At 48.1% G+C, this 26,502-nt stretch overlaps 11 protein-coding genes across 11 annotated transcripts; 4 read left to right on the top strand and 7 right to left on the bottom strand.

Moving 5' to 3' along the window:
• Nucleotides 1-2,980, top strand: N7484_010722 (HET domain-containing protein; the record flags this gene model as incomplete). Its single annotated transcript, XM_057121109.1, is given in 4 exon segments — nt 1-282; nt 302-1,474; nt 1,545-2,936; nt 2,957-2,980. 4 exon segments carry the CDS (start codon nt 1-3, stop codon nt 2,978-2,980), a joined length of 2,871 nt encoding a protein of 956 aa, XP_056966863.1.
• Nucleotides 2,981-3,161: 181 nt separating this feature from the next.
• Nucleotides 3,162-4,076, bottom strand: N7484_010723 (uncharacterized protein; the record flags this gene model as incomplete). The annotated part of the gene is given in 3 exon segments (XM_057121110.1): nt 3,162-3,368; nt 3,428-3,581; nt 3,592-4,076. Coding segments are annotated over 3 exon segments (846 nt in total), but the record flags the coding sequence as incomplete, so codon positions are not given.
• Nucleotides 4,077-5,308: 1,232 nt separating this feature from the next.
• Nucleotides 5,309-6,802, bottom strand: N7484_010724 (mannitol dehydrogenase family protein; the record flags this gene model as incomplete). The annotated part of the gene is made up of 1 exon (XM_057121111.1): nt 5,309-6,802. The coding sequence occupies one exon, from the start codon at nt 6,800-6,802 to the stop codon at nt 5,309-5,311; it is 1,494 nt and encodes a 497-aa protein (XP_056966865.1).
• Nucleotides 6,803-9,846: 3,044 nt separating this feature from the next.
• On the top strand, nt 9,847-10,966 carry N7484_010725 (D-mandelate dehydrogenase-like dehydrogenase; the record flags this gene model as incomplete). The annotated part of the gene is made up of 2 exons (XM_057121112.1): nt 9,847-9,995; nt 10,054-10,966. The coding sequence occupies 2 exons, from the start codon at nt 9,847-9,849 to the stop codon at nt 10,964-10,966; spliced, it is 1,062 nt and encodes a 353-aa protein (XP_056966866.1).
• Nucleotides 10,967-11,056: 90 nt separating this feature from the next.
• N7484_010726 (NAD-dependent epimerase/dehydratase family protein) lies at nt 11,057-12,016 on the bottom strand (the record flags this gene model as incomplete). Its single annotated transcript, XM_057121113.1, has 1 exon — nt 11,057-12,016. The coding sequence occupies one exon, from the start codon at nt 12,014-12,016 to the stop codon at nt 11,057-11,059; it is 960 nt and encodes a 319-aa protein (XP_056966867.1).
• An 800-nt stretch (nt 12,017-12,816) lies between these two features.
• Nucleotides 12,817-14,319, top strand: N7484_010727 (putative transcription factor TFIIE complex alpha subunit; the record flags this gene model as incomplete). The annotated part of the gene is made up of 3 exons (XM_057121114.1): nt 12,817-12,911; nt 12,977-13,072; nt 13,146-14,319. The coding sequence occupies 3 exons, from the start codon at nt 12,817-12,819 to the stop codon at nt 14,317-14,319; spliced, it is 1,365 nt and encodes a 454-aa protein (XP_056966868.1).
• A 441-nt stretch (nt 14,320-14,760) lies between these two features.
• On the bottom strand, nt 14,761-21,857 carry N7484_010728 (uncharacterized protein; the record flags this gene model as incomplete). Its single annotated transcript, XM_057121115.1, has 4 exons — nt 14,761-14,846; nt 14,900-14,956; nt 15,019-21,635; nt 21,694-21,857. The coding sequence occupies 4 exons, from the start codon at nt 21,855-21,857 to the stop codon at nt 14,761-14,763; spliced, it is 6,924 nt and encodes a 2,307-aa protein (XP_056966869.1).
• A 25-nt stretch (nt 21,858-21,882) lies between these two features.
• Nucleotides 21,883-22,554, bottom strand: N7484_010729 (ubiquitin C-terminal hydrolase; the record flags this gene model as incomplete). The annotated part of the gene is made up of 1 exon (XM_057121116.1): nt 21,883-22,554. The coding sequence occupies one exon, from the start codon at nt 22,552-22,554 to the stop codon at nt 21,883-21,885; it is 672 nt and encodes a 223-aa protein (XP_056966870.1).
• Nucleotides 22,555-23,356: 802 nt separating this feature from the next.
• N7484_010730 (Pentaxin) lies at nt 23,357-23,719 on the bottom strand (the record flags this gene model as incomplete). The annotated part of the gene is made up of 1 exon (XM_057121117.1): nt 23,357-23,719. One exon carries the CDS (start codon nt 23,717-23,719, stop codon nt 23,357-23,359), a length of 363 nt encoding a protein of 120 aa, XP_056966871.1.
• Nucleotides 23,720-23,772: 53 nt separating this feature from the next.
• Nucleotides 23,773-25,611, bottom strand: pex8 (putative peroxisomal membrane protein Pex17; the record flags this gene model as incomplete). The annotated part of the gene is made up of 4 exons (XM_057121118.1): nt 23,773-23,916; nt 23,971-24,419; nt 24,475-25,472; nt 25,538-25,611. The coding sequence occupies 4 exons, from the start codon at nt 25,609-25,611 to the stop codon at nt 23,773-23,775; spliced, it is 1,665 nt and encodes a 554-aa protein (XP_056966872.1).
• A 302-nt stretch (nt 25,612-25,913) lies between these two features.
• N7484_010732 (uncharacterized protein) lies at nt 25,914-26,379 on the top strand (the record flags this gene model as incomplete). The annotated part of the gene is made up of 2 exons (XM_057121119.1): nt 25,914-26,203; nt 26,259-26,379. The coding sequence occupies 2 exons, from the start codon at nt 25,914-25,916 to the stop codon at nt 26,377-26,379; spliced, it is 411 nt and encodes a 136-aa protein (XP_056966873.1).
• Between the last annotated feature and the right edge of the window lie 123 nt (nt 26,380-26,502).

Consider the following 26,502-nt stretch of genomic DNA (forward strand, 5'->3'; position numbering starts at 1 on the left):
ATGACTTCCTCAAGTCGGCCAAAAGTACCACCAAAGCCCAAGAATCTTAAGGCATCTCCAATCCACGATCCTCAGAATACGCAGGCAGAAAAATCCCCACGAACTGCATTTGTTGGCCCAGGGTCTGAGACTATACTGCCTGATTCCACCCCAGAGGAGCGGCCACCTTTGCCAGAAAGGCCCCGCGTCCCAGCAACTGAAACGATTTCGGAGAATCCGCCTCGAGTATTCGGTATTCCAGTTGTCACCTTACCCCCGGGTTTTCCACAGGCAAACGAAAACGTAAGGAATGCCTTTAAAGATATCGTCAGCAAAATCAGACCCCCCCACAGCCTTCGCTGAAACCAAGGATGACGTTGATGATTTGTTTCGTAAATCACTCGGGCGGAAAGACCTGTGCTCCAAGTGCCGCTCGCTTCCTGTGGAGAAGTGCGATGGGAATCCCCTGGGAGAGGCGGATGAGAATGAGGTGCACTGGGCAACACCATTGTCTCGAATCATTTTCCATGCAGATTGGTGTCGAATGTGTCAACTATTACTCTCTATGCTTGTTCGCCCTGAATTTGACCCTTTCAAACACCCCGAAGTTGCACCATATCTCCAGGAAAAACTTCAAGGAACCTCTATGAGCCAGTGGGTCCAGCAGGGCTGGAAATTTACGGATAAGAACTGGCCATTTGGGAGGAGCGAATACCGTCATGCTGGTGCCACACATATGCTTGGTCCCGCGCGAGACATCCTTTGGGATGTAATACGCAGACCAGAGATAATACATACATTGTCCGCAGCTGTCAGGGTTGCTGCTACTGGATCCTTAAAACCCCTTCAAAACACCAAGAGACGAGAATTGAGTAGAAGCACTTATGGAGATGGACTGAAAGAGGGTAGGGAGGCGGCGACGAAATACCCCCTAAGCTGTGCTCTTGAAATTTCTATAATGACGAGAAAGCATCCTGAGTTTCCAGGTTTGGTATTCGCGAGCCTTGTCGGGTTTGGAAACCGTCCAGGGGGAGATCCACAGATACTGAGTCGGTTCCGTCTCCGCGTCACTAATCCAGCAACAGATCAGATTCTCAATACTATGACAGGTCTATCATATGGCAGAATTCTTGACAAAAATTGGATCGACCCTTCCACCATGAGACAGTGGCTCATTCACTGTGAAATGCATCATGGAGACCGGTGCAAAAAGCACGACTGGGGAATCATTATGCAGCGGCCTCGATTTTTGCGACTCATTGACGTCCACAACCTTCGCCTTGTTGAGGTTCGTAATCCTGCGAACCATCGGTTTCTGGCTCTATCCTATGTATGGGGGCAATCCAACACCGTCAGACTCAATTATGCCAACAAAGAGGAAATGATGCAACTTCAAGGTCTTAGAAGATTTCTTGATTCTCTCCCACGAACTATTGTGGACGCAATGGAACTTGTCAGAGCTATTGGTGAGAATTTTCTATGGGTCGACACTCTGGTAAGTGTTTAAAGCCCGAAATGATATCCTCGATTGAAGTTCGCGGCTAGATCTTAATTTTTTTTCATAGTGTATATTGCAGGATAATACATCGGAGGCTCGGGAGCAGATTGCAACCATGGATCGAGTCTACGGAAGTGCCGTGCTCACTATTGTTGCAGCTCAAGGTGCAGATGCCAATGTTGGGCTCCGTGGAATTCAGAGGAAGTGGTATCCTTCCGAGAATACTAGTTTGCCACGTAAGATCGCACAAGAGTCGGTTGAAATAAAAAATGGGACGCATATCATTGCACCCTTTCCTTGTACTCAAGATCTGACGAAGACAATCTGGAATTCAAGGGCATGGACCTTCCAAGAAAAGCTCTTGTCCAAACGGTTTCTCATTTTTTCCGGAGATGAGGTTGTGTGGCACTGTCGGCAAATGATTTGCAGAGAGGATATGCACAACGGGGACTGTGGATACAACACTGACCCTCTGGAATGGTTATCTTTAAAGCCTCAGTACTTCGGGGTTGATATTGATAGACACTGGGTTGACGGAAGCTTGAAGATCGATAGGCACGGCAGAACACGGGTTGTTCGTTCGGGAACCTTTGCCGAGTACGCGAAAGCGGTTGAAAACTACACATCACGCCAGACCACGTACAATTCGGATGCTATCAGAGCTATGGAAGGTCTGCTTCACATCTTTCAACGAAGTTTCAAATCCGAGTTCATCTGTGGTCTGCCCGAATCTCTACTAGACATTGCTTTGCTGTGGAGAGCGACGAGGCAACTAAAGAGGCGCGAAGGGTTCCCTTCTTGGTCCTGGGCAGGCTGGGAAGGCCAAGTCACCTACAATAAGCCAATGGCAGTAGAAAGAGATAATGCTGGGAATGTAAGGTCTGCCGAAAAGACAGAATCTGGCGAAGAAGGCATTCAGCCATTACTGCGATGGCACATTTGCGATGAGTCTCAACGAGAGGTGAAGCGCGTGGGTGACCATGGGTGGGGGGTTCCGCTCAAACAGGGTGTCCCTCTAGAGTGGGAGGCAACACCCTACTACGCCGGTCATCAAAGCGACCACAAAAGATTTGATCGACCAATTCTAATATCTGATCTGGAGCCCCGGCAGCTTTCTTATCTATCAAGCAGCAAAACCCCTCATCTCGTCTTTCTCACAAGTTGTGTTGACACATTTCAACTTGGCGACTACGTCCTTCAAAACGGTGATTTAGAAAGACTCAATTCGTTTGATCCTCCAGAAACCTCCGACCAGCGACCGCTACGACTATCCATCACAGACTCAGAGTTGCAGTGGGTTGGTACCATTCTTCTCGATAGCAGTGGACCAGAATGGATTTATAGAGGCCAACATGAATTCATTCTGCTCTCCGAGGCTCAATATTTTGGCCTTGATCAAGAGAAATACGACGTTGGCGAATTCCCCCTTTACTCAATTATGCTTGTGAAGCGTGATATTGTAACAGGAGTCTCAACCAGACTGGGATTGGGAAGGGTCAATAAGATAGCTTGGATGATGGCTGACCCTGTTCTGAAAACTGTTGTTCTTGGTTAATAAAGAATTTCTTGTAAAAATTGACGGGGTCGGCCCAAAACCTGATCTAGAGAAATACTTTTGACTAGATAGTGTATCAATGCATGGTTGTCATAGTTATTTGAGTTGCAAAGAAGCTATAGGGCTCACTAGAGAATCAATAGCAGGATTTGGCTTCTCCCATCGAGCCAATTCGACTAGCTGGCTTATCTGATAGCGAATGGAAAGTTCAACTGGTGCTTTGTTATCGTCTGCGAAGCTCCATAGTGGGGAACTTTGCAGGATGAAATGTTCTCCATGTAAAGACGCCTGAATTATTCTTCCGTGCTTTTCCCCTGTATGGGAACGAACCAAGAGCTATAGGATGTATATCGGTCACTGGAGCCTTAACTGTAATGCGAAGTTTCGTTACTAACTGGGTGAAGGGGGTGGCTACGGAATGGCCTATGGGTTGTCCGGATGACCATGATGCCTAGGATAGCTTGCATTTTATGTAGAGTAAGGCAGTTCTTGGCATTGCTTGCCGGAACATCCGAGGTAAGTATAAAAATGGCATGTGGGTTAGGTAGGCTTTTATGACAATCCTCGTAGGTTTTGTGAATACGCCAATGAACCCGTTAGTCCGATTCGAGCACAATTTAAATGGCTTTGAATGAATGAGTATGTTTCTCTGGCATGGTCATGCCACTCATCCGGCCCAAGAAGCTTCTTGGCTGAGTTATAAGTAGCCCTTGCAGCCTCATTTTTAACCCCTGTTTCCTCTTCTATCTGTATCATGGAAGTAACTTCAGGGCGGGAGGTCAGCGAGGTAAGGGTTTGAGGCGGGGATATATCAGCCATTTGCACAAAGTCTGGTGGATAGACTTGGAGGGCCTTTTCGGGGTAAGGACGAAAGAAACATGGGTCAAACTTCAGAGTACCATCACCCGTGACGTCAATTTGGAGGGCTTGAATTCCGAGGCTTTGGAGGTCACCAGAGGAGTAATACCAGGGCTGAGATAACCCGAATTTTCGATAGAGGTGCTTGACAGCCTTACGGCGTCTGGCCTGGCTTTGTGGATCCATTTCTTAGTGAGTTTCAGCAACGTTAGTCAAAATCTAGAATTCATAGATCGGGATTAAGGACTTGACGTTGGTTTGTGTGGGCATCTAGATTAAACAATACAGAAAAGCTGGCACCCAGCTGATCAGGCACAAAATTTATATTCAAATGGTGGTAGTGACGACTTCATGACAGAATGTAGCTCATCTGATCAGTTGGCGGTTTCGTACCAGTTTAAGCTTAGCGCACCTTACTCCTTCTTCTCCACCTACTCCTACCAAATAAACGTGTGGTTTCCTGAGGAATACCACACCCACTTGAGAAATGATCAGGCTACTAGTGCAGATTAGCTGGCCTCTTTTTTAGAAAATTCTGGGCTGATGGTGGCTAATTATTAGCTATCATTAACTGGACTCCGGTGAGTGGACACATCCAAAGCACAATGGTGCTATATGATGACCATAATCTCAATACTTCAGTATGTTTCTAATAAGACAAATTCCATAATTATTTTGCCTTTGCTGTACGTGTACTTCATTTGATCTCTTGGGCAAGCATTCTGTTACTGGCAGTGTGATCTCCACGCCTATTATTCAGCAACCGGGCATAAAGTACACACTCAAAAGGCTTTGTCAAGGAACAAGACATAGCAGTCTGCGACCTCGGATATCAAGGACCCATCTATTCTTAAGCATGGCAATTTGACTAAGGATTTCCTACGTACTGTGAATCTGCGATGAGACAGATTTCAAAGTTACTACTAAACCGATGATCAGATTATAACTATACAGTCTACATGAGTTAACCGTAAAACGCTAACTTAAAAGATACCCCCTACTTATGTAGCCCTCCACCGGCAAGGGATTGTCCGGTGCCGATGATGATATCGTTATGGAAGCAATCTGCATCAGTACTTTTGCGCACTACGCCACTAAATTGAATGCACGTATGTTTGTTTCGCACGGTATACCTACTTTAGACTAGCATCATCGGGAGGCATTTCCACCCCGGCTAAAATGAACCGCGTGGCCATGCCCAGCATATGACGAGTCCTCTTTTTACCAAGCCACATCATCGAGTCAGAAATTCCATTGTTTGATTAAGTCAATTATTAGATGTCGCTCATCATCTATCTCTATGTCGTGCTTCATATCATATAAGGAGCATGCAAAGAAATTACACAACGCTACTTAATATAAGTGTAACTTTTTCCGCCAGCGCAGGGATTCAAACCGTCGCGATAACCAATTTTACTTCAGTCAATGTATTTTGGGAGCGTGTTCATGATGCCGTCCTGGGTAATCAGATCCATGGCAGTGGTGACTTCCTCGAGGAACCTCTTGTCGGTGCGCAAGTCATCGCCAAAAAGGTTGTCGATCTTGAGGACATCGATTGGATTGCTGCTACCTGCGCGAGCTTGTAGTTCCTCGCGCATCGGATCCACGACTTCAAACTTTTCACCGCTGTCGTCTACTCCATTGATGTAACGGAACCAAGCAGCGACAACAAAGCACAAGTGGCGGAAAGGTCCAGCAACCCAAATGGCTTCAGCAATGGACGGCATAATGAACTGTGGGATCTTTCCAGAGGCGTTTAAGCAAAGGCGGGGAAGCTGGTCCATGATAGCTGGGTTGGAGAAGCGCTCAATAAGGGTAGTGCAGTAAGCATCGATGTCGACACCCGGGATCACAGGCAAGAGGGGCTTGACTTCCTGCATTGTCTGCCACACAAAGCGACGGTATACCGGGTTCTCCATGACTTCGTGGACGTATTTGAAACCGGCCAGCTGACCTGCATAACCAATTGCCGAGTGGCCGCCATTAAGAAGGCGAAGTTTGTGTTTCTCGAATTGCTCAACCTCATGGACACCTTTGACAATCTGGATTCCGACCTTCACCTGCTCGAAGGGTGGGCGACCATCAGAGAACTTATCTTCAATAACCCATTGTGTAAAAGGTTCAGTGATGACAGGCCATGCATCTTCAATTCCGAAATTTTCTGCGAGGTCTGATTTGTCAGATGCGTTGGTCTGTGGGGTAATACGGTCGACCATGGCGTTGGGGAAGGCGCCTTGCTCCGCAATCCATTTAGCGACTATGGGGTCCCCCCGCAGACGCGCAAAAGATTCAACCATATGGCGTGTGATAGATCCATTTTTTTGCATATTATCGCATGACATAACAGTGAATGGCTTAAGCCCTTGCGCGTGGCGTCGCGCCAGAGCGGCGTAGAGGTAACCGAAAGTGGTACGCGGAGAATTGGCTGGGTTGAGGTCGTAAACAATATCCGGGTGATCATTTTGTAGCTCATGGGTGTTCTCATTATAATAATAACCGCTTTCGGTGATTGTAAGAGACACAATATGGGTATCGGGGTGGGCCATCTTGGCAATAACAGCCTCAGAATTATCGGGCGCAAACAAGTAAGAATTGATGCTTCCCACAACGCGGGCCACATTTCCCTTTGCTGAGCGCTCGATGACTGTGTAGAGATAATCTTGCGATTCTAGAACGTCGCGCATGGCAGCATCAAAGGGTTGCAGGCCAACGCCGCAGATTGCGTAGTCTTTCAGGCCATTCTGCATCAATTGATCGACATAGACCGCAAGGTGAGCTCGGTGAAAGCCCCCAACCCCAACATGAACAATTCCTTCCTTGACGGCACGACCGCGTGGATAATTTGGGACTTTGACCTCACCTGCGGCCGCAATCTGAGACAGGTTTTCGCTGTTGAGCTTGAGGGGTGCCATTGAGTTGTGAAAGAATTGAATTGAGATGGATTGAAGATAATTGAATCAAATCCAGGGCGACCTGTTTGCAGCTTATGAATGATTTCCTACGGTCACCGCCCCTTTTTTGGTTTGGCAGCTGATGAACAGAAATTTCCCAGGCACAGCATTGCATCACAAGGTCTTAAAATACTAGTCCCTTTGGTGGAGTTCTGAACGGGCCTCGCCTCCTTTGCCCAGTAACGATCTAGATGCGGGTCAATTACCAACAGCATATTTTTGAGAGTCCAGGTATGTAGCTGACGGTAGGAGAAAAAGAAATAAGGGATCACGAGTTCATACATCCTGGAGGTCATATTAGCGTGCGCGGGGTCCACTTGCCTCGCCCTTGGTGACCCTTGCGGTACATTTCTGTATTGTGGAGGAAATGTGGAGACGAAATCCGGCATAATTTGAGAGGAAAGTGTTGGCCGGGATCTGGGGGGAAACTGTGGTAAGCGGTAATTCCCCCGTACAGTCAAAATGACAATACGCGGGGCCCACCTTCCCACTCGACGGCTCCTAACACTATACATAGGTGATGGATAGGTATGAATCTGACGGGAAACGTGAAGGAATGAAGTTGAAACGTGGCGGTAGAAGGAGGTGGTAGATCATAATTGACCCTTTGTTATGGCCGGTCGAAGGAGAGCTTCATTCCGGAGCACCTAATTCAAAACGTATTTTGAGATAAACAAGCACCGAATGCTCTCTTGGCTTGAGACGATATTGCCAAGCCGCTTGCGTCGACCTTGAATCAAGCATGAAGAATATTCGACGCCCTATCTAGAGTTAGCTTTTCATAGGCGCCTCTAGCGCCCTGAATGTTAAGAAAAAACAAAAATTAGGTCACGGGGAAATGAAGATAAGCCGGTGTTGACGTGGGCAAATTCTATTCTATGGAGTCCTAGATATCATCAAGCAATACCATTACTTGATATTTATGAATCCTTTTTATAGGAAAAAAAAAGTAAAGAAAAGAAAAGAAGACAGAAAGAAAGAAGACAGGATAGAAAAAAAAGAAGATAGCAACAGAGAGAAAGGGAGGGGAATTGAACCAGCAAAGGTCTTCGTATAACAGATGGTCAAATGAAAGCGAAAGGGAAATGTAACTAACTCAACAATGTGGATCTGCTTAGGTAATAACTTCATTGTGTTCATCACGTCAGAAAAATTACCATGAAGTCCTTAAGTGTGTCTAAACCATGGATATGGATATCATAATCCCATAGAGGCCTCTTACATTTTCCGGTATCTTTCCAAAAGTAAACCGAGTCCTCAATTCCCCCGGTACTTAGTCCTGGGGTCGCATTTCTCTCCGAGCTTCATTAAACCCATTGACAAAGGCTTGTCTATCGGTTCACATAGTCAGGTACTCAGAATTGCGAATTGTGTTCAACACAGACCATCCAGTCTCACCCAGACATGCAAAAACATAACAGATATTATGGAATGTCTCTAGAAATGACAAACATGTCAAACCCGTTTATGATACAGATGCCACACAGGCTTGGGGGTGATCCGAGGGATTTCTCTCAGCCAACACACGGATGGCATGCAGAGTTCAACGACAGATTAATACGAAAGAATGATTCTTCGACCCCTCAAATCCATTGCTACTTGTTCCTCATGAGCTAACCTAACTGGAGGTACTTTCTCGCAAAGCATATATATCCCTGACAACTATCTAGTATTCTTACACATCCAGAGCCTCCAAATAGGAGGTCTCAATACCGGCTTGGGCCTGAAAGAAAATGAATTATGTGCTACCACATCGTCTTTTTTCATTGGTCACCCATTAACGCAATCTTATCCTCACATGTATATGCCCTTCGATTTGGGGACGAAGAGAATTCGCAGTCTTCTAGCTATTCGCTTCCTGCTTGAATTTGCGGAAGTTCCATTTCTCTTGGGGCTACTTACCTCTCGGCAGCATAGCACCCTCACTGAGAGCTCTCGCACCAGTTCGCTGCATTTTCTACAGGTCTGGCTATTGCAAACATATTTGGGAGCTTATTGCCGCTGCCCGGTATTGTGAAGAATCTCCGAAGTTTGGGTGAGCCTCCAGGCTTGGTGGTGGCTTTTCATTATCGAGCCCATCATGACTGTTGCTGCCACCTTCCTCTTAAACTTCCTCCAACCTTAGATCTTTGATAACGACCCTGACTCAACGAATATGGGCGAGCATATGCAGAGTGGATAACCGTGGCTGATATCGGTGATGATGATACTTTGATGGATACCAGGAAACGACAATTTTCCACGCTGCTAAGCTGGCGATAAAAAATTATCGAACCTGGATCTTCATGATTAGGCAGCATTGTGTCAGACTTTCCCAAACAATGACTTCTTTTTCCCTTCCGTATTGAAACCGTCTTGCTAACAGCACTCGCCTGTTTGACAGCCTTTCCCCTCAACCTATTCGTTCTATGACCGGCCTCTTGCACCGAGCAGCGATTCATTCATATGGGCCCTTCCATGCTGCTGGCAATAGTCAGAAATGTCATGTTGATGACCATACGCACACGGGGCCCTTCATTCCTGGGTATACCTTTTAGTGGACATTGGGGCTAGGCCGACATATATGTTTATCTTGACGTAGATCGCGAACCGCGTTTTCCTTGCACTTGTCAATAGAGCTGCAATCACCGCCATTGCGAGTATGGTTAGTAGATTTTCTAATATATACGGGAGTTATTTGCACCCAAGCAGTGCGACTTCCTAGTATGTGAAAAGTCAGGGGTCTGGCAACGAAAATGAATTTGAAAATATTTGGAATATCGGGGCAAATTGTAGCATCCAGGATTTTCCGCACCAATTTGTGGAATTGACTGCTTTCTACACGTTCTTTGTCTAATTCGACGCGATTCACAGTGGGTCGCGATATTCGGTCTTCTCTCCGTACAAGCTTGGAGAACCTCCGAGGCGGATAAAGCTTGGAAATCCGGCCGCAATGAAGAGTATTTATAAGATTCGATATTCTGTCAGGTTCCGAAAGCAATGTTTGCTCCTGCAATATCTCAAAAATGACTACCAAACCTACTGTTCTTCACATTGGTGACGACATCAAATACAATCATGATTTCTTTAAAAACGAATTTACGTCGCGCTTCAATGTTATTCAAGCCACAGAGACTGACCGTGATTCTTTCATTCAATCACTGAAATATAAAAAGTGATCTATTCCATCCACCACCCGTTACGTTTCCTTCATGCGTGCTAATGTTGACCAGATACGGCGACTTCTCAGCCATATTCCGCCCTCACTTCCAAACGGGAGGTTTCATGGGCCAATGGGACGCCGAACTCATCTCCTTGCTTCCACCTAGTGTACGCATCTTCGCCTCCGCAGGGGCTGGTTTCAACTGGGCGGATGTCGATGTCCTGGGCCAACAAAAGATCTGGTATGCCAACGGCGCCGGTGCCTCAGACGAAGCTGTCTCCGATACAGCGCTGTACATGATTTTGAGTGTATTTCGCAATTTCACTCGCTCCCAGCTGGCCGCGCGGACAGCCGACCCGGATAAATTCACCGAAACCCACAAGTTAATTGCGACCATCTCGCATAACCCTCGTGGGCATGTGCTCGGAGTGGTTGGGTTCGGGAACATTAGTAAGAAACTTGCCTTTAAGGCACGTGTGGCTTTGGGGATGAAAATCCATTATTTCGACATTGTGCGTGCTGATCTCCAGGAAGAAGAAGAGCTGGAGGCGACGTATCATGAATCTATGGATGATCTTATGAGGGTGGCAGATTGTGTGACTTTACATACGCCACTCAATAAGCATACACAAGACTTGATTGATGCAAAGGCCTTGGCTTTGATGAAGCCCGGAAGTCGACTTGTCAATACTGCAAGAGGGCAGATTGTCAATGAAGATGCCTTGATTCAGGCTCTGGAAAGGGGACATCTTTCGGCTGCTGCATTGGATGTGCATTATCATGAACCGCAGGTGTCCCCAAGACTAGCAAGTATGCCCAATGTCACATTGACTACACATATTGGTGGTGGTGCATTGGATACCAGAATAAACTTTGAGTTGAACGCTATGAAAAATATTCTTGAAGTGGTTGGGCCGAATGGAGAGTTTCTGGGGGATCCCATTACACCTGTGAATCGGGCAGCTTTCGAAGCGGCGGCATGAATTCTTTCTTATATTTATTACGAATGGATTGACCCTTTCATGATAGAATCATATATTGCTGAGCTCATTCAACCCTGTGGCTTTCAAAAATCACTGCGATGCCTGCCAGGCCTTCAGATAGATGGGCAGATTTAACAAGAACTCTGTCCGCTTCGGATTCCATCCTAGAACAGTCTTCGCACGGGAAGCATCCGACTTGCTCACCAAGCTTAAAGCTTCTAAAAACGGGTTTCCATGGGTCCCAGTGTACTCAAGCGGAGCATCCACCCCCAACGCCGTCTTAACATTCTCCAAAACTTCCACCACTGAAACTGTCTCTGTAATCAGATCAAAAACTGGCCACGAGCCCAGCCGACCGTCAATACGATCAATTGCGGCATGATAACCAGCAGCGACGTCATCAACGTGAACAACTCCAGGGCAAGCTGTGCGATCAACAGGCACTTGCACGGGTGAGGTACTACGCGACTTGGCCGCTTCTGCCAAGGGACCCCACCAGGTTCCCCAAACCCAAGACCCACGCCCGTAGATAGTATGAGGTCGTAAAATGGCGACATCCAGCTTATCGCGCGATGCAAGGATAGCTTGTTCGTGCGCCGGACGCCATGCGACTGGCGTGGCAGGTTTACCCTGGGACAAGACGCTTCCAACCGGGGCAAGATCGTTGATGCGCGTCTTCTGGGAGCCATGAACCCAGGCGCCCGAGGTGTACACAAAACCAAGCTTTGGGCCGATCATGTTTTCTTTCGCCAATGCTTCCTGTTGGGTAGTTGCGGCTTTAATGACCCCGTCGAGGATCTTGCCTGCGGCTTCATAAGCCGAGGAAGCATCAACAACGACGTTGATGGAATTGTCAATGATGAATGCACTGAGAATGGTCGGGTCAGTGATGTTGTCTTCGACAGGGACTATCTCGTTGGAGAGGAGCAGCTTTGCTTTCTCGGGGGTTCGGGCAGTTCCCCAGACAGAGTGGGTGCCTGCTTGAAGAAGCAATTTTCCAAGTGCAAGGCCAATATAGCCCGAGCCACCAAGAATCAGAACGTTTGGCATGGTTGATATCAATCAAAAAATAGATACTCGAGTTTGAAAAGAGTGATATGAGTTCAAGGCAGGAAGTCAAATTTCATTGATACATATATTCTGAATGACGATCAATGTACCTTTTATATTTGATTTCAAAGATTACTCTTCCCTCCGCAATCCAAGCCTTGTTGTATTTGTCAGTCGGCATAAACCTCGCACCGAAATGCCAATTGTTGGTTACCTGGAGATGAGCCACAATGTGTTTGAGAAAAATACGGTCTGGGGCACCCAGTGGATGGCCGGAGATCGACGCAAAGACCGAGCTTAGTCGTAGCTCTTAAGCCCGAAAGTCCGGGACAGTGCACGTCACCGATAATCGACCCTTCGGACTAGATGGAAAGCGGGGAATTAATGCGAGATTAAAGCTCCATACGGCTTTACTGACAGAACTATGGTTTCAAAGTGAAGGAGGATTAAAACTACAAAGGTTGGAAATCGAGATCTACAATCGAGGGCGCTAGTCCTCTTTAGGACACAGAATCCTCAGGCAGAAACAGCTCTTTCATGTGACTTTTGAGGCTCCTTCACTGCTCCCGCGACTTTCATTTCGTCGCATTCACCACGCTAGGCGCCGTCCTGCGCGATATTCATTCTTTCACCCGACTTCTTCTCCCTTCGAGTCAAGTCTTTGAGCGATGACCCACTTTGTCCGTCCTTGATCCCGCGACCAGAAGCTTCGTCTTCCGACTCGACTCTCTCCACTCCCCTTCACACGCCAGAACACAGCTCTCTACGAGTGCGCTCGCACTAAGAAACCAACTGCAGACATGGATCTTGCAAACACGCTCATCCGGAGCGTTGTCCGTGCTTTCTATGAGACCCGTCATATTTTGGTAGTAGATGCGCTTTTTCTCCACTCGGTGTATGATACTCTTTTCCTGCGGAATTGAATATGCGGATAAGGATGTTTGAACTGATCTATCGCAGCCTCCACGCGGAAGACCTTGCGTTTGTGATGGGAATGCAACAGAAAGATCTCCGCAAGCTATGCGCTCGGTTGCGCGAGGATCGCTTAATCGGAGTGTAAGCTGACTCCAGTGAAATGAGCTTTTACTCCCATCATGAGCTGACCATGTGTGATTTCCCTGAAATATAGAAGCACGCGCGCCGAGATCCGTGATGGGTCAACTCGTCCTGTGAACCGTGAATACTACTACATCCCGCTCCACCCAGTCATCGACGCAATCAAGTACAAGGTCTCGAAATTGACCTCTACGATCAAAGCGCAATACACGCCAAGCGAAGAGCGGAAGGAATACATCTGTCTCCGCTGTGGTCAAGAATGGACTGAGCTGGATGTGCTGAGTCTAGTCTCGGACGAAGGCTTCGAGTGCCAAAATTGCGGAGCGATCCTCGAGCGAACAGAGGATGTTAAGGGCGTGGAGGGCATCGATCGCACAGGTCACGAGAAAAACAGCAAGCTGATGGCCCAGTTGGATAATATGCTCAAATTGCTGAAGCAGATTGATTCCGTTGAAATCCCACCCAATGACTTCGATACAGCCTGGGATCATAAAGTAGAGATTGCCCGGAACCAGAATACACACCCTGTTCGTGCCGCCATTGCCGTGGCCCCCAGACAACAGGACGTTACACGCGCCAACGTCAAAACAGACGCCGCTGCCTTGGAGATCTCTCTTACGTCTACCGAAGAGAAGAGCGCCGCCGAGCAGGCGGAGGAAGCTGCCCGCAAAGCGGCTGTTGAGAAACAGAACCAACTTCCTGTTTGGCATACAGAGTCTACTGTCAACCGTGAAACAATCGGTGATGTCAATGGCAAGAACGAGGCTGGTGTGCCTGTGAAAGCGGAGCTGGGAGACGAAGACCAGAAGCCAAGCCTCGATGCACTGGACGACAAGGTGGCCGCTTACTACGCCGAGATGGCACGTGAGAAGGCCCTTCAAGCTGAGGAGGATGCTAGTAGCGGCGAAGAAGACTCGGACGACTTCGATGAATTTGAAGATGTCGGCCTTTCCGGCCAGAGTGGTCCAGCCACCCCCGCAACAGCAGCGGGTCCAACCAGTGTTCCTACGCCTACTTCTGCTGTTGCTGGGATCAAACGTGAGCTCGATACCGCGTCGAGTGCTGCCCCGTCTTCTGCTGGGACACCGTCTACTCCAGCTGATGATGAGCCAACTGCTAAGAAGATCAAGACTGAACCTGGTGTCACTACTGAGCCCGCTGTCAAACAAGACCCTGATGTGAAGGCTGAGCCAGGCGTGAAGGAAGAAGAATCGGATGAGGATGAAGATGAGTTTGAGGACGTATAAGACAATGCGTTGACAATATTGGATCCCCATCTCAAGAAAAAACCAAATATTAACAGCAATCTTACTTTAACATTGGCGCTGGCGTCTATGTTTACTGTATCAACACCAAGCCACTTGAATAAACTTGATCTAGAACACTGTGTCCCCATGAAACCTGCAGTTAAAGCTTTACTATGCTACTTCAGAGAACAGAATAAGAATTCTTATGACATCTCATTGGAGCATCACAGCCCGTGGCCTAGTACAAGAAAAAGCAACGCCAAGCCCCCGTAAAACGGAGGGGAACAAAAGTGCAAGTTTCCAGGTCATAAAATCGTAATTGAATCTTGTCATCACAACTCCATGTCACGCTCGCTGAAGCCAAGTAATATCTTCTTAAGCAACAAAGGGGAAAAACTAACAAAACAAGAAGATTGAGTCGAGTGCCTAGGCTCGACCCAGCTAAGGGGAGCCCGCGACTCCCATTTCAGAGTCGCTAGCCAACGCAGATGTGGCTTCCCATTCTTCTGGAGAGGGCATTTCGGATTCTGAAGGCGCTGTTAGATGCAGTCGTAGAGGCGTGAAGTCAAGGATGGCGTACCTGAGATAAAGTCGTCGGGGACATCGACCGTGATTTGATCGAGCAAGTTGAGGGTGTCTAAAGGAAACGCCAGTATTAGTTGAAGGTTCCGTGTGAATGACAAGGGAAATTAATGGTACCGTTTGCCCGGTGAATGAAGAGTTGATCCTGTTCATTCTCAGGGTCGAAATAGTTCTCCAGACAATGAGTAAGGGTCGATGTGATGCTGTACACCAGTCTGGACTCAACACTTGCGATTTGCCCAGTGAGGAATGGATCATTGATCCTTTGTACGCAGGCTTTTGCTAGCTGTCTGCCAATTTCGATGTGCGGCGAGCGAGGTTCTTCAAGGTTATTCTCACGATCCAGAGTGAAAAGGAGCTTGTTGGCAATGTCAAGTGTTTGTTGGCGGACCACTCTTTCGGTATCAACCAGCAAGGTTGGAGCAAAGTCAGGAATCTTATGCTGAACAACACTCTTGAACCACTCTGGTCCCAACGACAGCCGCTCATTGACAGCACTTTGATTGCAAAGCTGCGCGAAAAAGTCAATGTGGTCAATGCCACCACTATTGTTGATGGAGCTCACCCCCTTGGCCACAAAGTCGATCATGCCAGCCACCTCTCCTACTTCAGGTGCGTGCTTGCAGTAGACAATTGCGATGCAAAGAAATGGAGCACAAAGATCAGCCGGTGACAGCCGCAGACCAAGCTCCAAGGTTTTGACAATACGATCCAGGAAGTTCGCTTCGGGCTCTGCTGCCACAAGGCTGACAAACATATCCAGAATAGCATCTTGAAGACCGAAATGCTCATGTTGGAGTAATTGCTTTAAAAAGCCGGCATTGCCATCATCGTCGACCTGCCAGATATACTTGCTTTCGGTGTAGGTGAGCGCGTACTTTCCGTTTGGTGACATTCGACGAACTTCGTTGTCTGAAATCGGAGGCAATGAGAAGTCAATACTCCTGAAGAGGACAGAGCAGAGGACCAGCATATTCTTATAAATGAACCGGCGCCCCTTCTCTAACAGTCTGCTGTAATTCTGGTAGGACAGTCTTAATCTCATCTTGTCGTCCTGGTCGAGCCAAATGATTTCGAGACATCGGGTCAGAATGTTTTTCTCAAGCAAGATGCCAATGACCTCGGGTCCACACTCGGCAAGTCTGAGAAAACAGTCGAAGTAATCGTCCCAGCCGCGTGGGGTGCCCAGTAGTACAGGCCACAGACGCTGCAGCATCTCCACAATGTGCTCAATAAGCGGCTGAGCTTGACCCTCCAGGTGACCACGGTCGGTCTCATCCATGTCTGGGTCTTTCAGGTGCATCCGGAGTCGTTTGAGAGATCCTATCAGGAGCACAATACCCTTTTGTCGAATTTCCTGGCTAGAAGTTCGCAAAATAATGTTGTGAAACGAAGTGTCCCTGTCACAAGCCCATTTCAACGTCTGCAAAGCTGCGCGTGGATTCCGACTGAGCAATTTGTATAGCTCAGTGTAGATACAGTCTGCTCCCAGATAATCCTTGGTTCGCGCAATCAGCTGCTCGAATGTATCGAGCCCAATGTCCATGGCAAGTACTTCAAGTTCTGCTTTATGGGCATACTCAAAATTCGTCTCGCGTAATCTCTCAAGGAGACGGTGTACAAAGAATGTATAGGAAGGATCCAGAAGACAATAGGTTCGAATGAACAGCTCGTTGTCCATAGCGATGTGATTCGCATAGTCAACGGGTACGGGGACTTGCACCGGACAATTTTGTTTCAACGGCTGATAGCTTTCTTTTGACTTCTCCATTGTCGATACACGCTGATAGAACAGCATGTAAGCGTTCCAGGCTTTGTTAATCTGAACCCCACCCATCGAATGCATCGAATCGCCCTGGCCACCGAAGCATTGGTCCGCAATTGTGGAAGGATCAAATCGGCTGACATCCGAGTCATTGAACTCGACCCATGACGATACAGAGTCTGCAGAGGGTCTCTCACGAGTGTATGAGTAGTAATGCCCAGATTCAGCCGTACCAGTGTGGACTAGAACACCGACCAATTCAAAGACATCAGGCTCAGCAAGCATTTCCGGGTCAGATAGATACTCAACATTGTATGGCGTCATATCAATTCGTTCAGGGAACTGGAATTCATCGTTGATTTTGCTTCGCATCATTGACACCATGTCGAAATCGAAACGTTTCAAGTGAAAAATGAGATTGTCAGGGACGTCTTTCAGACAGGCCCGCTTGACAGCATCAACATGACGACCACAGGCAGTGCAAGAGTACTTATTGTCACCTTGCATGATCTCACCCTCAACATACGCCTGCAAGCTTTCTTCGAGACTTGCTTTGCCCTTTATGTCACACTGGATAGCAGAGAATGGCTCCAGCCTCTCGGAGATGTGCGAACACTCCTTAGATTTTATCTGCTGGACCAACTGACCACCGTAGAAAGATCGAAACTTCTTCTTGTCCTTTGCGTCGACAACCTGGGCTTCCCAGCGGTCGAAGAGAAGATTGTAGAACTCATCAACATCCATTTGAATGGTCACATCAATGGCTTCGTTGTCATAGGTACGAATGCTCTCAACAAAAGACTGCGGATCAATGCTTTTCGTCCAAGTATTTTGCATCCATGCAAAAAGCCTTTGAGTTTCGTCTAGCAGCCGCTGAGAGGAGTCACCATCCACGACGTGCAGTCTAAGCATGAAATCCCGAAATTCCACGTTCATGAAAAGTTGCGTCATCAAGGAATTGAGATAGCAGGTATTAGACAGGTTCTTTAGACCCGCGTATCCCTCTGGGGCTCGGATCATCTTGGAACGATCGAAACTAGAATTCGGGCCGTAGGAAATGTCGCGAGGCACAATGTCTTCAAGCTGCTGCATAGTTTGGTGGAGATTCTCATGCGATCGCTTGCACAAGAGGTTGACGATATTGTACAGCTTCTGACGAGTCATTGTGTGCATCACAGGGATACGCGGGATGACTGGACCATTGGAAACATCCGACAGATCTGGGAAAAGATAATTGTTCAAGATGTTCTCAGTGAGATCAAAAGTATCCAGCTCGATATTGGCACGATCGGCCAATTCAAGGCAGTTCTCCAACAAAAGAGCAAATCCCAGGACGAATTCGTCAACTATCTCACGCCCAACAAACTCCTCATTCTGATGGCGAAACATGATATCGGTCCATTCCCGAAGATAATGGCTGATAATGACATCTCGGGGGGACTTTTCGGCAACAGAGCGGAAAACCGACAGAGCGACTCTAAAAAACTCGGCAGACTGTGTAGCATAATCTGATGTTTGTGGAATGATTTTGACCAACGCGTTCCAAAAGGTTGCAAGCATGTCAATTCGGATAGGGCTTTCTGCAGAATTTTGAGTCTGCAAGTCATCACTAACCATCTTCCCCGATTGTTTTAGCAATTTGGAAGGGTTGCAGATCATCTTGATCCTCTCTGCAACATCGTTTCGGATAGTCTGTCGACATTCTTTGAGAAGAAGCTCGCGTATCAGCTGATCAAACTGGGCATGTTGTTTAATTGTCTCCCATAGCTTATAGTCGCGGACTGAGCCTTCAATAAGGAATGCAAATGAACTGCAAATCAACTTGTGGACGCCAGGAGCGATCACGGAAGATACAGGTAGAGTGCGAGCGATTTCAATAAGGTTTAGTAGCCGCTGGGCAAAAGGAGCCGGGTCCGAAATCAAAGCCGAGCTATCATTATCCGGGTAGTAGACAGCTAGAGCACACAACAGGGATTCAATCGATTTTGTGGCAAGGGCAAGTCGAAGTTTATTGAGCTTCAGAGACTCCAAGAGTTCGTCGGACATCAAAAACACTACTAACATCTTGATGCTGTGCGATACGAAGCTTTGCTTGGGTGTCACCTGAGCTTCCTCCTCATGAAGACTTGACAGGAGTGCATGGAATGAGTAGAGTGCCAGGAAAGGTTTCTCAAGCGGGAACAGCGCCTTCTCATCACTCTCTTCTGACCTGACGAGCTCCAAGACTCGTTCTTGTGGCGGGAAGACAATGAGGAAATCAAATATCTCTCTCGCCAAGTCATCTTTGAGGGAGAGGAGCTCATAGATCTCATCGAAATGCTTGAGCACTTCAGAGTCGACTGCTGTAAGATACTGGTGTTTGCTATCACGGGAGACTTCTTGGGCATCCGGTGCCTTGCGAAGAATTAATAGGCCAGGGTGGAGTGTCATGTTCTTCAGGAGTGCTTCTGGGTCTTTGAGGAGATCAATACGCTGGCCGCCCCAGATTGCCGACAATTTGGAGAACCCAGTGAGCTGGGTAAGTCGTTCCATTAGCTCGGCTGCCGAGGAGAGATCCCCGATTTGTAGAGTACTGATAGGCGAACTAGCGCTGCCGTTGAAAGACTGCCAGGAGATGTCGATTGGGCTGCCTTTCAATGGCCGTTCTGGGAGACGGGGAGGGGTGCCTCTTGGAGGACTATAAAGTGGGCGAGTTCTCAAGCCATACAAGAATTGCCGAAGAAAGAGAAGAGAGCGCCTGAACTTGAGCTCATCAGCCTCTATTTCTCCAGTCGGAGTAACGCTGTCCATCGAAGCATCATCATTGAAAACGGCACATTCAGAGGTTTTAAGAGTGGCTGCGGTAGATTTCAATTGATCAATGCAACGATTGACAATCGCGATATGGGTGGCTTCTATGGCAGCTCGTGGAGAATTGCGGATAATCTGATGATCTAGGTAAACCTCGATGGCAAATGCTGTAGCCTCAGCCTCAATAGTGCCGGGTAAAGCTGTCAGAATGAAGTTCCAAATCCTCTCCATCCCGGGAACAGTGATAACTTCATCAGCTCCTGCCGGGGGTGGTGGGTTGAAGCGGACATCGTAACTGATAGACTGTTTCGCAAAAGAGAGAATCTCAGTGGTGTAATCGCTCGGCGACAGTCCGGGTAAATACTCGCGAATGCAGCGCTCTAGAAACGGGTTGGATTTGGAACTTCTGCTCAAAGCACTGCCCATCATGTTCCAAGCTGCCTTTTGTCCATCGTGGCCCAATTTGTTCGACAAGAGAATCTCGTTCCAGAAGGCGCTCCCGAGTTCGGGGGTGATTGTATCTGGTGCCATATCGATGAGGCGGAACAAGATGGCAACACGGGAGATAATGCCATAGTGCGAGAATCCATCGGCAAGACCGACTTGATCGTCATTCACAGTGTGAAGGAGATCCTTGATCACGAGACGAGTCAGGTCAAATTCTTCGGCCAGCTTTCTCATCTCTTGCGAGTCATGAATCGGGACAAGAGCACTGATCACCTGGATACTTCCCGCAGTGAATTGGTTCATCTCGGCGATATCTTGAATACAGCGCTCATACATCTCCATTCTATCGTTGGGGCTGACACCGGTTTTAATAAATCGCTCAAGGTGCTTGGTACCCAAACTCTGCAGCAACTTCTTGTGTTCAACGGGCATATCTTCTGCGGCAGTACTCTCCCGAATCAAGCGCACGCATAATCGCAAGGGAATTGTGTTCACGAAGGCACCGCCAACTTGTTCAATAGGTCTTTCAGAGACCCGGCCGAGTAGGCTGTCACAGATATCAATGATGCGTGTATCAAATCTATCCAAGGGTAGCTCCAAAACCTTGGCGCAGATGTAGATCAATGCTGGTGATGTGCTTGGGTGCATCCAGAACGTCTTGATAAGCATCGATAACACTTCAGAAACAATGCGGCTGTCTTGACTGTCTGTCACTGATTTCCAGATAATGTCTGTCTCTGAATTTGTATATGACGATGTCACAATCAAAAAGCCAACGATATTGCTGCTGCGGGTGATCAATTGGGGATGGGAATCGACGCCCACAAGGTAGTTCACGATCTTGTTGTCCCGGATGAATCGGACCAGATACTGAACAAATGGTAACGCGATTCCTGCAGGCTCCGGGGAGACGTACTGCTTCCAAATTGTGATCAGATCTGACTGCATTGTTTCTACGCCGTGGGCTCGAAGTTCCATGCGACCTTCCATTATGTATTTCTTCAATACTTGGAATTTCCATCCCCAGGTGATGACATGAAGTTGGTCTTTGGAATCAGCATTATCGGGGATCTCAATCGAAAGGTCCTTTGCTAATTGTTTGATGAATTCACTGTCACGAAGACAGAACATGTTTAAGCAGCGTTGGATTTGACGCAACAATTGCTCAGCCAGCTCACTTGTCAGCCACGGGGACTTCTTGGTAATCCATTCTTGGAACTTCTCACTAATCAGGCGGATGGTGTCATAGAGAAGTGTAAGGTAAGGGGTGTCGGAAGGCGAATCGAGAGATAATGTCTCGGGCAGGCCCTGCCTGCGTTCCAGGGTACTGTCAATGGTGCTGTTCGCGGTATGAAGAAAAGGGATCAAGGCGCCGACCCAGTGCGGGCACTTGGCCACATTCTGGATGATCAGGGAGGCGTAGTCTGTCAGTTCCTGGACAACGTCGAGGGCAATTGTCTTTGCCCTGACTCGGGCCAAAACATCAACGACTTCCGCACCATAGGCATTTTCAGTGGCTCGGAAAAGCGGGATGGTGTTATATTGTAATAGCCAAGCAAGAGGGTCTAAGTAAGCATGGGCCATGCTTTCCTGTCTATCTGGCTCGTCGATCGCGTGGCGCAAGGTCATGCAATCCATGCGAAGCAAGTGAAGCGTGATGTGAACATAATCCACAAGGAATTCTTCGAGGGTTAGAAGGACTCCCTTTCCATCATCCATAGGCAGTTCTTGACTGTGTATTCAGAGTTAGCTCGCAGGTAATAGACAAGTATCAGGAATCGGGATCGTACTTTCGGCGAAGCAAAACTTCCATCAATTTCGGTATAAGCTCCCAGAAATCAAGGTCATCGGTAAAAGCTATGGGAGTCAAGGCATACAAGTTGTGAGCACATTTGTCCATCCAGGCTTTCACAACTGTAATTAATCTGGCATCCCGACCATCATCTGTGCTCATGATTAGTTATGACCCCGAAGAATCATTAAACCCACCACGCTGGGGAAGACAAGGAGAGCTTACGCTTTTCGATCATGATAATAATTCGCTGTAAGTTTTCCTCGGCTGACTGCCCCTCGTACATTATTGGAAAGTGATCAATGAGTGCCAGAGGATCGTCGGAATCATCGACCTCGACCACGTCCGAGACGGCATGGCCACGTAATGCCTCCCCCAGAGGTCTCCAACTAGATGTATTTGGGTCTTGATCCATGTCCTCCAGCTCCGCGACCTCGATTTCAGGGCTTTGGGTCGGTGAGGAAGCTATCGAGATCACGTTGGATGGGGTCATGTCGGTGTTGTCGGTGGTTGAGGGTTGTGGGGTGGTGGCAGGAGAATGAGGATTTTGGGATTGTGTAAAAGAGGCGTTTTCAGGTTCGGCAGTCATATCAATAAATGGAGACTTCACGTTGATTGTCACTTTGCTGGGGCGAGCTGAATCGGGGGTGACATCCATATCCGAGGCAGGTGCGGCCGGAGGTGTCGCGCGGGCGTCAATGGATAACGACTCTCCCACGCGAGTTCCACTATCGAGACGCGGGCGTTTCCGTGTCGCTTGGGGATCTGGATCTTCCATGGAGTCTCCGTAGGATCGAGAAGAATCGATCAAGGGCGTACCAGGTGGGGGGTGAGAGCTCTCTGGCGGGGGTTCTGCCATGACATTTTCCGCCAGGCGATGACAAATGATGGCGCTTAAGAAATGAGCAATCCAAGGATAAGGAACCCCTCTATATCTCCAGAGGGAACCAAGAGAAAGGAAAGTGCCGGGTGGTTGGGAGAAATCGAAGCGGTTGATACAAGTTGGTAGCTTTTTTTGGCGGGCGGGAAACGCGACGAGGAATCGGTGACGTTGTACTGTGGATTCATTCACTTAAGAACCCGATCGACGTTGAATTACTTTCACCTTGCACCTTCCTTACTCTATATAATTCTAAGGTCTTTAATTGTGTTTATTTGCCATCTTCCAAGTGAATTCTTGTTTTCCTTTCAAATATCTACGGGAAATGGACGGCTAATTGCCTAAACACAGTTTCATGCACAAACAACATATCTACGATCCGCATAAGCCGCAGGAACCAACACGATGTACCTCACAATCAGACAAACGGTTAGTACTAAACTGTGGATAGCTTCCCCGGAGTGGAGTTAACCTCTCCACATCACTGTCTGGGCCAGTCGTGCAGGTCGATGTAACCTAGAAACTGACCTCCATTCTTCTGTCCATGGTAGCTTGCCTACCTGTAGTACTAAACACCTAGAAGTTAGACATTTACCACGTCTCGCTGGACACCTAGTGTTCACATTCCTTTCTTTTCATCAGTTCTTAGGTATTACGCCGGATATTGGGTATTAACGTTTCAAAAAATCGGGATATATTTTAGACAATATTTCTGGTATCAGGTGTGGTATATGACAGGATCACTCATCTAATGCAACTATTCTCGAAGGGTCTGAGATCATCATAGCTTACTCTCAGGTGCCACCCCACCAACAGCACCACTCATAAACGGTCCAGTCTCCTCGGCTTTGGTTTCAGCACCAGGGAGAGGCTCGGCACCAAATAGAACCAGTTCACGGCCACCTTGAGTGCTCCACCAGTTGACACAGTAGTGGGCTCGGTCAACATCCATCTCACCGACACTTAATGCTTCCCAGAAGCGTTCAACACAGACATGGCGCATAGTCCTGTCTGCAATAGTATTGATCAGTTCTGCCGTGAGGGGGAGCCAATCCTCCAGGTCCTCTACTCGGAGGAAAGACAACGAGTCTATCAGTGCCAGGATGAGTACAGCTTGCGCGGAAAGAGGGGGGCTAGCATCCATGTCGGAAGATGAGCTATTCCCGGCTGTTGGTGTGATTGGAGTTGTGGGAGCATTCAGTGCACGATCTCGCACCACTTCAAGTAGGATTGAAGGGAGCATTGGTTGGCTGTTGGCCAATGGCGAGGGGGTGCTGTGACCTGGATGACAGTCTTGAATGCGAGACGGAACTGTCGAGCGGACAAGTTTTCTGGGAACACCTGTTGGGGATCATCAGACATTGAACCTTGAATAGTCATGAAATTCAAACTTACCGCAAAAAGGTTGTCAATGTAGAAGGGAAGGTGTTTGGCAGCCAGCTCCGAATTGTGGGGAATAGCGAAGACCACGAGCACCACGCTGTGAGCGGCTTCGAAGATTTCCAGAAGAAGACTGTTGGCGCCAGCTGCTAGGTATGGGAATGCAGCAGATAAGAGCAGATCCTCGTTAGCCTGGGATGACAAGACTATAGGGAAATGTTCGGCAGTATTCAAGAAAAACAGATCTAAGCATCGCTCCACTGGGTGTTCCGGAATCTGACCAAGATCCACTGGCTTGATACTTCGTAGAAAATTCTCGGCTAAGTCAGGGTATTGGGAAAGAATATCTATCGCGGCCAAAAAGACGAAGCTCTGCTGTGACGATCCATTTTGGCCTGTGCGAGAGGAAACGAAATAGAGATTGCGTAGAATATGGAGGCATTGCATAGAAAGGTACGGGGCGCCTAAAGGAACGCTTTGTCAGTAGGGATTTTACGAACCATTTCCTAGCGAACTTACTGCCGTGGGCTGCGAGAGCGGGGTCATTGATTGTTCTTCCAAGAACTGCGCGGAGAACAATGACCACCGAATACAAGCAATTCCGAAGAAGCTTCCAGAGTGCCGGAATGGTAGTTTGTAGTGACTCGGCATCCAAAAAGTCTTTCTCCTCCGCGACGTCGATTTCAGATAGTTTATTTTGACGCCACTGCACCATCAAAGTCCTAACAAAATCGGCCATGTAATCGACCGTCTGCGCAACCAGTTGCGGGCTCTGGACATTCTCAACGGCATGCGAGATAAGCCGGGACAAGGGCCCCAATGCCGATACTAACGGGCGAGATGAAATGGTCGAGAAATAACCAAACGTCATAGTATCAGCTTTCCACCGGAATTTCTTCCCAGGAGCTTCGACTACATCTTCATCAATTGCTCCCAAAAAGAATCCACCTTCGAGTCCTTCGGGAGATAAGAAAGCGGATCTAACCATCACAGGCAACAACCGATCATAATTGATTTTATTTCGTTGCAGATCCGCCAAGAGCTCAAACGTGTAGTTCAGGACCATGATGATGCAATGACCATCAATCCCCGCTTCAGGATCCAACTCCTCAAGCGCCAATTGGGCTGCTGTTGCCAATGCTGACTCGAGCTTTGTTCGGATATGCCACGGGAGACCCTGTCGATTCTGTCCCTCAAATCCGAGGAGTATACCGCCAAGCAGGATCATGTGTCGCCAGCGGGGAGACTTGTCGTCCGCGCCCTGAACCACGGCCTTCACCCATGCTTCACGTTCGATGCTCCGATTCCGCCCATGAGGCATGCGGGGCTCATCAGTGGCATCGTTTTGCAGGACTGCGATGGCGGCGGTATTAAAGACGCTCATGAGTTTGCGACATGCGTGTAAATCGACCGGGTGGTTCCAGAGAGCAGGCGCGGAGAGGAGCTGCGATGCAAGAAGTGTCAAATTTAGCGGATTCCCAAGAATAGATAAAAAGCTCGTCGCTGTTGGAAGGAGACTATAGGAATGAAGGTATTAGCTATCGGCCATTGCCGAGCAACATATGGTTCGGGCGCAACTTACCCAGCCGCATCTTCGAAGCTGGAGGTCGCCTGCAGCGACCGCAGCAGACGGGCAAGCGAACGTTCAGTTGCCATGGAAAGTAGACCACAACTGGGACAGTAATGCCCACAAGGTCATCTACATGGCCTAGGGGAGGAAGAAGATGGGGGCGCCAAACCGCGGAGAACCCCAGTCCCAGCCGAGGTCCCGGAGTGGAGCCGCAAACAGTGCAAACAAGCAGCGTCATGCCCGTGGGCCCAAACATCTTGAAAGATAAATGCACTCGCGGCATTCTCCTATAAGACCAGGTCATGCTTTCGTTCTGCAGCATCACCAACAGAAGATGATTTGACCTTCTTTGATTTTGCAAAGCTGAGGAGTGCAGCATCCCGTCTTCATGGCTAGCAACCGGGTCCCAATCAACTACAACACGCCTTCGTTTCCCTCGCTGTACAACCCGCTTCCCTACCACCACAAAGAAGCTTATTATCTTTACTATACGACGGATATTTGGCGCTTCACGCTATACTGGACTTTGATTTTCTATGGAGTGACTCATCTGGTAGTCGCCGGGTGCGCTATACTCACGCATTTTCGCAATTGGAGCGTGATATGGCTTGTACCATTGCTGTATGGCGTGGTTGCCGGCTTAGAAGCACTGCTATCTGGGAGCATTGTTGGCGTAGTGTGAGTGCTAACCACACACGAGATACAATCCAAGCGACTCGCTGATCACAAATAGGCTTGGTTCACTCTATGAATCAGGGAATTTTAGGATGTCAACATGGGTGCCAATGATCTGGGGTGGAGTCAACGTCATGGTGCTCATTTTGACCAGTTTCCCTATGCAAGGTGGACTTTAACCTATGAGGAACGACATTTGCGGATTTTTTGGGAGCTTTGAAGACATCCGTTTTCATTTTCTATAATACATGGCCAAGGGAATTTGATATTTCGCAACGAGCGCCATCCACCAGATCCATGGT

The sequence above is a fragment of the Penicillium longicatenatum genome, assembly GCF_028827895.1.
Source record: "Penicillium longicatenatum strain IBT 33135 chromosome Unknown contig_7_segment0_segment0, whole genome shotgun sequence".
NCBI classification, from domain to species: domain Eukaryota; kingdom Fungi; phylum Ascomycota; class Eurotiomycetes; order Eurotiales; family Aspergillaceae; genus Penicillium; species Penicillium longicatenatum.